General features: G+C 38.1%; 1 protein-coding gene across 1 annotated transcript; it reads right to left on the bottom strand.

The window, feature by feature from the left end:
* Positions 1-10937: 10937 nt before the first annotated feature.
* Positions 10938-11777, bottom strand: LOC135646232 (abscisic stress-ripening protein 5-like). Its single transcript, XM_065165565.1, has 2 exons — positions 11374-11777; positions 10938-11298 (listed from the first exon to the last, which is right to left on the bottom strand). Exons 1-2 carry the CDS (start codon positions 11749-11751, stop codon positions 11116-11118), a joined length of 561 nt encoding a protein of 186 aa, XP_065021637.1. The 5' UTR covers positions 11752-11777; the 3' UTR covers positions 10938-11115.
* Between the last annotated feature and the right edge of the window lie 359 nt (positions 11778-12136).

Below are 12136 nucleotides of genomic sequence, written 5' to 3'. Positions count from 1 at the left end.
TGTCCTCCTCCTCAATAGCTACGAACGGTGAACGATGGTGTCTTCCTCGCTCAGTCTTCCTTGCTTAACGACGGCTACTGCGTCTTCCTCCTTCGCTGTCGCGGTCGCTTCCCAGCCAGCAGCAACCGCAACTGCTGCATCTTCCTTCCTTTACCACAGTAGCTTTCGCTGCCGCTTTTCTCTATACATCTAATTGCTGCAGATTTCTCTCACTGCAGTTTCCTTGAGTAACACTGCAGATTTTTGCGGCCATTTCTCGGCGAACCGCAGTCTTGAGTACCGTTACAGTTTTCGCAGCTATCTTCCGGCGAACTGCAGCCTCTCCAATCCGCTGCAGCAAGCAGCAATCAACAGCAGCGAACCACAGTCTTGAGAATCGCTGTAGTTTTCGCGGCCATCTTTCGGCAAACTGCAGCCTCTACAATCTGTTGCAGCAAGCAGCAATCCACAGCAGCTGCCGACAACTTTGGGCACTGTTGTAGATTGCCCAATCTGCTGCAGCAATCTATAGCAGCAGCCCCCTCCCTCATTCTCCACTTCTTCTATAAAAAAAAAAAAAAAAAATGTCTTCGTTCACTTCTTCTGATGTTTCAGTTCCTGTAGGGACTCCCACTTCTTGTTCTTCTACAGGGCTTATCTCCATCAATGCTGTCACGCTGATACCCTTTAAGTTATCAAAGGGTGGCAACTATGCGTCCTGGCGAGCTTAATTTTCTAATCTTTTATTTGGATATGACTTGCTATGTTACATTGATGGCTCTTTCATATGTCCTCCGGCCATGCTCAACATCCCCGGCGATCCTAGTCCAGTACCCAATCCAGCTCACAAACTGTGGCTACGTCAAGATCGTCTCATCCTCCAAGCCATTCAAGTTTCAGTTGCTGGATCTGTTGCTCCCTTGATATCTTCATGTGTGACAGCTGCTGATGCATGGTCTACACTGCAAACCACCCTGGCAAATCATTCGCGTACTCGCAAGCTCAGTCTTCTATCCAAGCTTATGGTGACAAAACAAGAGGGAAGTAGTATCTCTGATTATCTACAACACATCAAGGTTATCATTGATGACTTGGCCTTAATAGGTCATTCCCTATGTGACGAAGAGGTTGTCATTCATACCCTCAATGGTCTCGACACCGACTACAAGGAATTGGCTGCTGCAATTCGGGCACGCGACTCGCCAGTCTCTTTTGAAGATCTCTATGATAAGCTGACTGACTACGAGATGTACTTGAAGCGTGCGGACAAACTACCTGGATCAACTGTCACTGCTCAAGTCAGTCATAAGTCTAAACGGAAGAGCACTCGGTACTCGCCGAACATCACCCAAGGTTTGGCTAATGCGCCTCTTGATTCTGTGAGTTCCATGCAACACCCCTCCTATCCTCCTAGTCATCACTTCTCGCAAAGTGGCAACTCCAGCCATCATCCGTCTTGGCATCCTGCCCTACCGAGCCATCAAAGACGGGTCGTTTGCCAACTGTGTGACAAAGTCGGCCACTCCGCTAAAGTTTATCGGTCTCGTCCCCGCCTCCCTGCTCCGTCACACTGGCCTCAGGCAAATCTCCTAACTTCTCCGACACCTAGCCAGTCCAATTGGATTGTCGACTCTGGTGCCTCTCATCACATCACTGCTGATCTTCAGAATTTGTCTCTTCACAATCCCTATGGCGGCGATGAAGATATCATCATCGGTGATGGTAAAGGACTTCCTATAACTCATACTGGTTCCACAACGCTTAATTCTGACTCTAATACATTTACGCTCGATGATGTTTTATGTGCTCCTCATATTAAACGCAACCTCATTTCTGTTTCTCAATTTTGCAAACATAACAATACTTCCATTGAATTCTTTCTTGATTCTTTTCTTGTTAAGGACTTGAGCATGGGGGCATCATTGGTCCAAGGCCCGAATAAAGACAACATTTACGAATGGCCGTCAACCTCTCGAATAACCTAGCCCACTGTTCATTCTTCTGTTGCGGCTCCAATTGATGTGTGGCATCGTCGGCTTGGTCATCCCTCGTCCTTTATTCAGCAGAAATTATTATCTCGTCACTCTCTTCCTCTTTTTAAGTCCACTAATTCTATGATGCATTGTGATGCTTGTCTTAGTAATAGAGTCATCGGTAGCCTTTTGGCTCATCTTCCATTTCCTTTTCTAAACCTTTTGAAATTATATATACTGATGTTTGGGGTCCTGCTCCAATCTTATCTTTTGATAAGTTCCGATTTTATGTTATTTTTGTAGATCACTTCTCTAAGTACACATGGATATATCCTCTTTCCCATAAATCTGACGTTTCTCGCATTTTTTCCACTTTCCAGAAGTTGGTCGAAAACTATTTTCAGTCTACCATTAAGACAGTCTACTCTGATGGTGGTGGTGAATATCAAGCCCTGGCATCCCATCTCTCAGCTTGTGGCATTCAACACCTCAAGTCTCCCCCACATACTCCTCAACTAGTTGGTTCTGCCGAACACAAACATCGGCATATAGTAGAAACTGGACTCACACTTCTACATCAGGCTTCCATGCCTTCAACTTTTTGGACAGCAGCCTTTCAAACTGCTGTCTACCTAATTAATCGAATGCCTACACCAGTTCTACAATACCGGTCCCCCTTTGACACACTATTTCACAAACACCCTAACCTTCGTAAACTCCGAGTGTTCGGTTGTTTATGTTATCCTTGGTTACGTCCCTATGCCTCTCATAAGTTAACATCCCGATCTACTCCTTGTGTCTTTATTGGTTACTCACTTGAACATAATGCTTTCCGCTGCTATAATCTCCATACTCATAAAATCTACATATCACGTCACGTTGTCTTTGTTGAGTCTAACTTTCCTTTCCAAACCCTTCCATATCCTGCCATACAGACCACTTCACTATCTCACTGGGGTATACCTTCGATCCAATCGGACGAGCCTCCCATGACTTCGTCTACTTCCTCCCCTCCTGATCCGCACTATATCACTCCAGTTCAACACTTGCCCGTTCCTACTCCACTCCACTCTTCCCCAATTGATGGGGCAATATGTTCCGAGACACAACCATCCTCTTTATCTCCTTCTTGCCCAAGTGCCCCTGACGTGTCTCCACTTGACTCGACTTATGCCACAGATCCTCACCCAACATCACCTCCCAATCCTGTCGTCTCTAATCATCCTATGACCACTCGCTCTAAGCATGGTATTTTTAAACCTCGTCAGGTACTTAACCTTCAAGCTATCATGAATTCCTCATCCCCCAACGTTGAACCCACCACCTTTACTCAAGCCCAAAAATCTCCACATTGGCGTACTGCCATGAGTGAGAAATATAATGCCCTCCTCCATAATTCAACATGGGATCTCATTCCTTTCCATCCTTCACAAAACATCATCGGGTGTAAGTGGGTCTTTAGAATTAAGTGGAACCCAGATGGCTCTGTTGCCCGATATAAGGCACGCTTGGTCGCCAAAGGGTTTCATCAACGACCTGGGGTTGATTTCACTGAGACGTTTAGTCCTGTTGTTAAACCCACTACAATCCGGCTCATCTTGAGTCTGGCTACCACTAAAGGCTGGCAATTACGACAATTGGATGTTAATAATGCATTTCTACAGGGATCTCTATCCGAAGATGTTTTTATGCAACAACCCCCCGGTTTTACTCATCCTTAGTATCCACAGCATGTTTGCAAACTTTGGAAAGCCATTTATGGACTTCGTCAGGCTCCGAGAGCTTGGTACACTGAACTTAGCTCATTTTTTATTTCTGTCGGCTTTCTTAACTCCAAATCTGACACTTCGTTGTTTCTGCGACATTATCATGGAAACACAATGTATATTTTGGTATATGTGGATGATATTATTGTCACAGGCAACAATCCCATCAGCATCCAAGCGTTCATCAAACAGTTGGCAGCTAGATTCTTGCTTAAGGATCTCGGACCCTTGAGCTACTTTCTGGGCGTCGAAGCTACCTTCACGTCTTCCGGTCTCCTTTTATCACAACGCGAGTACATTCAAGATTTGTTATTAAAGACAAACATGCAGGATGCAAATGCAGTTACAACCCCCATCTCTACTAGTGGTTCTCTCAAATTATCGGATGGAAGTCCTGCTACAGAACCCACTCAATACCGCCAAGTTGTTGGCTCTTTACAATACTTAGCTCTCACGCGTCCATACATCTTATTTGCTGTCAACAAATTATCACAGTTTATGCATCAACCATCTACTCTACACTGGTCTGCGGTCAAGAGACTTCTACGATATCTAAAAGGGACCTTAAATCATGGACTCTTTTTTCGTAAACACTCTCCACTTTGTCTTCATGCCTTTGCCGATGCTGATTGGGTAGGTAACCTTGATGATAGAACATCCACATCAGGGTATATTATCTTCCTTGGTGCTCATCCAATCAGCTGGAGTTCTAAGAAGCAAAAGACAGTCGCTCGGTCTACAACTGAAGCTGAATACCGTGCCATTGCCGCTACCACTGCAGAACTCAATTGGATCACGAATCTACTCCAGGAACTCAACATCGATTCCACGCCTACAATATATTGTGATAACATTGGAGCTACCTATCTGTGCACTAATCCGGTATTCCACTCCCGCATGAAACATATTGCTATCGATTTCCACTTTGTACGCGATCAAGTTATCCGCCGTCAACTTCGTGTTTCTCATGTTCATACGGCTGATCAATTGGCCGACTCATTTACAAAGTCTCTAGCTTGTAAACTTTTTGCATTACATCAGTCTAAGATTGGCCTCCTTGATCGGAGCACCATCTTGCGGGGGCATGATAAGTAGATGAGATTTCCTAACTGTTTGAGGAAATCTCTCTACTCTGTTGAGGGAAATCCTCTAATATGAGGAAAATTCTCCCTTCTAACCTGTATAAAAGGAAGGAGGATATGTTAATAACAATCAACTACTTCTACAACTTGTTTATCTATTTATTTTCTAACACTAATAAATTATTTTTAATTATATTTATAGATTGAAAGTATGAATTTATTATATTGCTTCTTACATAAGTTGAGGATATGAATTTTGGATTGTCTAAACCTAATTGGTATTAGTGATCATAATCTAATAACTATGAAGAGTCTTTCGTAGAAACATTATTATATATTTTATTTTTAAAAAAATTATAATTGATGTATAATATAGAGATACTGTAAAACTATTTTGAACTACTACTAAAAGTATTACTATGTAAAAATTAAATAAATATATAATAATTAATGAAAAATCATAGAGAAAGTTTCCCTTAGATATCAACTTGAGAAGAGAAATATACAACTACATTTTCCCCTATTCGACGCTTTAACATGCTCACGATAAAATGAATAAAAAATATGAATTCTTTGCTCAAAGAAGATATTTGTAGTAACATATTATTTATATTAAAATTTATTATGAAAAATAATTCAACAATGTCTAACATACTTATGAAAAATAATCTCTGAAATAACCGAAGATGACTAGCTCACTTCATTTTGTTTTAAGACTTTTGACTCTAATAACTAAGATTTTATCATAAACAAAGGAATAAATTGTTATTGTCCAATTAAGGTTATCTGAAATAGAAAGATTGTCAATGATTGACAATAATGATAACTCATAATTACTCTCACAGAATAAGAGATACAAAATATATATATATATATATATATATATATATATATATTGGATAAGAGTCAAACACAACTATTATCTTCATCGGAGGTGAGGTATATGTTATGTTGATATCATCAATGCTTTCAATTGGGTATGAATTGGAGAATTAGATGAAAATACTTATCATAAAGATACTTGTATGGCTCTTTACTTCAAATCATTTAGATGTCCTTATTTGGTTGATGAAGAAGAGAAAATCAATAATCAAGAAAGATAAATGAACTCTATTAACTAAAAAAGTTAAAAAAATTTATTTGTAACTCAAGAACGAAGGATAAAAATCCATGGGAAATAGGAATATTATGGATGTTATGAAGTATTCAAATGGAGTTCACTTTATAATATCCAAATCATAAGCTGCTAATGAAATTGACACTGAATCACCTTTAATATGTCTAGTTACAATCTAGTTTATATACGTTTTTCCCTTATCTTCCTTATCAAATTATGATGATTTATATCAACGTATGGAACTACAAAAATATGATTAATAATAATAATAACGATAACCCATGATTACTTTACTTTGACAAAATAAGAGACAAAAATATATATAGTATGTATATTTGACAAGAGTCTAAGATAAGTACATCTTCACCAAAGTATATGATAATATCATCCAATGTTTTCAATGGGTACCTATAATGTATTGTATGTATGTATGATAAATACCTATCATAAAGATACTTGATGATTTTGATTTCAAATCAAATATATCTATCTTTTATCCAAAAGACAAAGAAAGATACTCGGATGACTTTGACTTCAAATCAAATATATCTTTTATCCAATCGACAAAGAAGAGAAAAACCGATCACCGAGGAAAACAAGTAGACCCTATGGATTAAATATTTTTTCATCACTCAAGAATAGATAATAAAATTTCAAAAAAATACCCACAAAATAAGAATACCATACATTTTCATAAAATATCTAAATAGGTGTGCTTTATACTTTGTAAACGATTAGCTCCTGATAAAATTGACATAGAATCACTTCTGCGGTGGCCAATGACATGTGAACCAGTGCCAGAAATGAATAATAATAATAATAATAATAATAATTGGTTCCAATCTAGCATGTATATGTTTTTTTTCTCTTCTCTTTCTTATCAAATTATGATGATACAAATTTATTAACGTATGAAACTATATGAAACTATAATTTAATAAAAATGTAACTCAACAGATATGCTTAATTCTTTTTTATTATCTTTTTTTTTTTGGTCTATTCTAGAAGTATAATAGGCTTTTGATGATGTGATTATTTTTTTTAAGCAAAAGGCAAGTGGTTAAAACGTGATTTGAACTCGACCTTAAGTTGAGCCATCAAATTATTTACCAATTAAATCACCTAATATATTAAAATATGTTGAATGAAATTTTGAACCCTCAACGAGTTTGATACACTGTTAACAGATTAATATTTTAATTGGTCATGTCAATTATTTTAGAAATTAAAAATTTTAACGATATCAATGTTAAATGAATTGAAATAATTATAAATTCTCATTTAAAGTAGAAAAACGGAATATATATGTATACATATATATATATATAAATATATACACATATTTAATCTAAAGAAACAATATAAATCTAAATCACATCTAATTAAGGTTGATTTTCTTTAACATCTTAGTTAGTTAAAATAGATTAAAATCAATCAACGACAAAATTTTTATCTAATCAGACTTGTTTTCATAAGTATATCATGGATATTACCTTCAATTTTCACACCATATGAAATCTCTTAGCTTTTTTTTTCTTTTACTTTATTGCTTTAGCATAGATAAGCTATCTTTTGGTTTAATTTGTTATCATTATTGAATTAATTTGTGCTTACACAATAACAATATCTGTTTAAAAAGAGAAAAACACACATATTTGGTTTTTAGTTTAATTAGAAATGTCAAAGTTTGTATTTCCATAATAATTTATGCGTCTATTGTTGAGAAAATTAAAAAATTAAATGAAAAATACGGCATTATATTTTGGTTTAAAATTTAGATTTTAATGAATGCTTTTGTATTATAATATTGAAAACTATATATTTATAATAATAATAATAATAATAATAATAATAATAATAATTTTTAAAAAGTAGAGAATAAACAAAAACCCATCATTGTAGTCCACAAAGATGCTTTGGAAAGAAAGACGGGTAGGATGTATTAGATTCACTCATCATAAATTAAAGATTTATGGTCTTATCCGATAAATTTATAGTTAAAATTACTATTTTTATAATGATGGATTTATTATATCTATTTGCTAAGGATTCAATAAATTTGAAAATCACTAAATTCAACATTCTCATCTATATTTATAACCGCTGCTAAATACGTCTTTCCATGTATATATATATATATATATATATATATATATATATATATATATATATATATATTCTGCGCTGCGGAACAAACGTCGGAATAGCTAACATGCAGTCTATATTTAACCTGCGGCGTAGAAGGAACGTCGGCATGGCAGCGCCAGTTCGTGCCCCGTCGTTATATTGCCTCGGCTTCCTTCCATCTTCCTCCCCCCCCCTTCCGGAAGCAGGGCGGCAGGCAACGGGCGCACGAGCGAGCTAGCAAGAGAGAACCATGGGAGCGTGCGCCACGAAGCCGATGGCGCAGGGGGACGCACCCCTGCCGCTGGAGCAGCCGCCCTCGCCGCGCGGTTCCGAGGTGGAAGATGCCCGGAAGGAGGAGGAGCAGGACACCAAACAAGGGACGGAGGATAAGAACGGGCAGAAGTCGCTGGGTGACTTGTTCGAGGTGCGTGTCGCAGTCTTCTTCTCATATGATGCACACAAAATAGCTGCAAGCTTTTATGACATTTGGTTATATTTTATATCTTGAGACTGTTATGACATCCGATTATCGATGGATTCAGCTGCATAGTGGGAGGGAAGTAGATGCAACCAACTAAATTAGTCCTAAGACTATGATCGCCACTTGCTAGTTGATGTCGGTGTTTCAGTGCCTGCATCCATCCATCGTAAATTATCTGATTTGGAAGCTTTCATGCAAGGAATCCACATACAAAGTCTAGAGAGCAATCTTAATTGTGTCGTCATGCCCATAAGTGACTAATCTTTGATCTGAATATCTAATGTAGCATTCAGATATTGCATCATCATCATTATCATATTGGTTCATTTTCATTCATATTATTAGCCCTTCACCTTTTGAGATTGGCCTCTCAAGATTCTTGCCCTGAGAAAACTTGTTTCGCTTCACATCATCTTTCACGATCATGGATTACGGCAGCGATCGTCATAAAACATAACACTCCTAAAACACCAGTCGTAAATCTGATTGATTTACGACTAATGGAACTACTTTTTTCTGCCTAAACGTCAACCTTCTTGGCAGAGATTTGATGACCAATTACAATTTGAAGCTTGCAAATGCTTTTTTTTCTAGTCATAGTGAGCGACAAAGTTAGATATGCCGAGTGACTAATGGAGTCCACAAAAAACTAGTTTGACTTTGGTATTCATGCTAATTAAGATTGGCTCGATTGGGACCTGCAGACCGAAGAGATTACTGAACCCACCGAGACCGATAAGCATGTTGTGTCGGAGACTGCTGCACCCGAAACAGTGCAAGTGAAGGAAGAAGTGATCGAGCACAATGAAATGGATGAAGCAGTAGAAGAAGATGGAACAGAAGAACAACTCGTCGAAATCTTTGAATCGGAACCTGAGGAAGCCATCGCAAATGTCACACCGCTGAAGACCTCGGTACCTTCTCCGCCAACAAATTCTGAAGAAAGCGTTGGAGATGTGGAACCATCGGATTCACAAGTAAACAAGCCCTCAGACCAGATTGCCGAGGTGGAGCCAGTGGAATCTATTCCTAAAGATGGTCCAGCTGCCGAAGAGAAGAAGGGAGATGTGTTTAGCGCCCTGTTTAATGCATACAACAACTTGCTAAACAAGACTTGAAGCCCAACATCGGATGATCAGGTTCTTACCTCCCAAGTGTGCTCTAGTGTGTAGCTTCTGTATGTCATCATCTATGTCGAATGTCCACTCGTATCCTCCCCGAACTACATCTTTGATTTGATTGATTACATTGGAAAAGCACTCTCTCATGCCTATTCCTCCATACCAAAATTCTATTAATCAGATGCATCTTGCTGAGTCATTTTTCATCATCCCCTCCAAAACACACAACTTCTCGAACAAAAGTGCCACAGAATGTAACAGAGTTGGGACGCGAGAGAACTCCCAGTCTTTCCAACATCTTCAAAATTCTTGGCATAAGAAGAGGGAAGAAAAAGTCACAATTGCCTCTTTGATTGTAATTATTACTATTTTATAGCCAAAAATACTATAAAACCATTTAAAAAATATTATAAGTGACATCATATTTTATGTCTCTTTGATTGCAATTAATTATAAATTATTATAACATCAAATTTTTAGACTTATAATTAGTCTGACTGAGATTAAAAATTTATTTGGGATATTTACAGTGTTTTTAAATAGATTTTGCAATATTTGCATCGAAATAATATTTTTGATATTTTCAAAATAGAAGCGCCTTATGATAAAAACAAAGTCAGTAGGCACCTTTAATTAAAAGAAAGAAAGAAAAAAAAATAATGCTCAAATTAGATCGGACACATGGGATAAATTAAAATAATGCTCAATTTATATAGTTCAAAAATCATATGCAATCATTTAGAGTTAAACTCTATAGTATGCTCTAAACCTTTTTGGGTTCCGGATTGAGTTTTTGAGAAAAAAAAAAGATTAATATTATTCTTAATTTGTGCAAAAATATTTTGACCAACAAAAAATAATTATACATATTTCTTTAGATTAATACAAGGAAACAAACACATAAAATTTTGTATTAAGATTACGAAACGTGTAATCATAAAATAAGTTTATAACAAATATGGCAACACATAGAGAAGGTCACAAACAGACCAACTCTTATTTAGGTGTAACTCATAGAGAGAAAAAGAGGTATAACACACAATTCAATAAAATCGTGTGTTCGATAGGCTCTTAGAAGAAATTAAATTAAAATAATGCTCAATTCAATTAAATTAAAATAATACTCAAGAATCATACACAATTAAATTGTATAACACACATCTAAACCTTAGGTTCTCGATTGAGTTACAAGATTTGAGAAAAGAGATTGACATTGTTCTCAATTTGCACACAGACATTTTGACCAACAAAGAAACAATTACACATATTTCTTTGGATTAACACAAGAAAATAAACGCATAAAGTTGTATATTATGACAAGGAAACATATAATCATAAAACAGGTTTATAGCAAACATGTAACACATATAGAAGGTCACACACAGACAACTCGGTGTAACCGAGAGAGTGAGAAAGAGGCGTAACACACAAGGACTGTGGTGGCTAAACATCCATGGTGTCATGAGCTCTTAGAAGAAATGATGGTGCTTTTTCTCGTGAGCCTCTTTGGTCTCTTCCTTGGCTTCCTTCTTCTCGTGGTGCTCGTGAAAGGCGTACCCTCCGCCGCCCACTGCAACCGCGGCAGCGATCTCCTCCTCTATCTTGTGCCTGTGCGCGTGCTCCGGGTCCTTGTTCGCCTCGTGCTTCTCGTACTGCACTCGTCATGCATCTCCATAAGATCGAATCCAAAGCTATGAATGATGTGCAAAAGATAAGGATGGAGTTACCAATGCGAAGGCACCGGCGGCGAGGGCGCCCATCTCGCCGACGTGCTCCTTGTGCTTGTGCTGCTTCTCCTCCTTCTTATACTTGTCGTACTCGTCGATGGACGACTCCGTCACCATCGCTTCCTCGGCTGTCTGGGAGTAACCAGTGGTATATCCGCTGCCGGCAGAATCTGCATCGTCGGCATAAGCTCCACCGGCGGTCTGCCCGTAGCCAGTCGAGTACTCGCCGCCGGTGTAAGCATCATCAGCAGCGTAAACGCCGCCGCCGCTGGTGTAGGCGGTGTGAGAGTAGATCACCTCCTCGGCGGGCTTCTCATCCTCCTCGTTCTTGTGGTGGTGAAAGAAGTGGTGGTGGTGGTGGTGCTTCTCCTCGGCCATCAGTTGCCAGGATCAATCAACGGGTAATTGATTACAGAACGACGGGCCTTGAAGAATATATATATAGGAGAGAGCAGCCAATGGGAGCACTCCACGTATAAGGAGATATTTTCATGGGGTTATAGGTGATGGACGGTGACGATCTCGATATGGTCATGAATCTGATTCCCCGTTTATATGAGAAGTATATTAAAATTATAAGGATATATTAAAAACCACAAGACCTCACGGAGAAAAATTTGACTTTTAGTGGCGATAAACCATGGTGTTCCAATTATTTGAAATCGATTGAGGATATTTTAATATTAATTTATAGTTCTTAGTAAAAAATCTTTTAAGGTCTCACTGCCAACCAATGTAATGAACATGGATTCTATGGTGATAT

Source organism: Musa acuminata, chromosome BXJ3-8 (assembly GCF_036884655.1).
Source record: "Musa acuminata AAA Group cultivar baxijiao chromosome BXJ3-8, Cavendish_Baxijiao_AAA, whole genome shotgun sequence".
NCBI lineage: Eukaryota > Viridiplantae > Streptophyta > Magnoliopsida > Zingiberales > Musaceae > Musa > Musa acuminata.
This window is presented reverse-complemented; position numbering and strand designations above follow the sequence as displayed.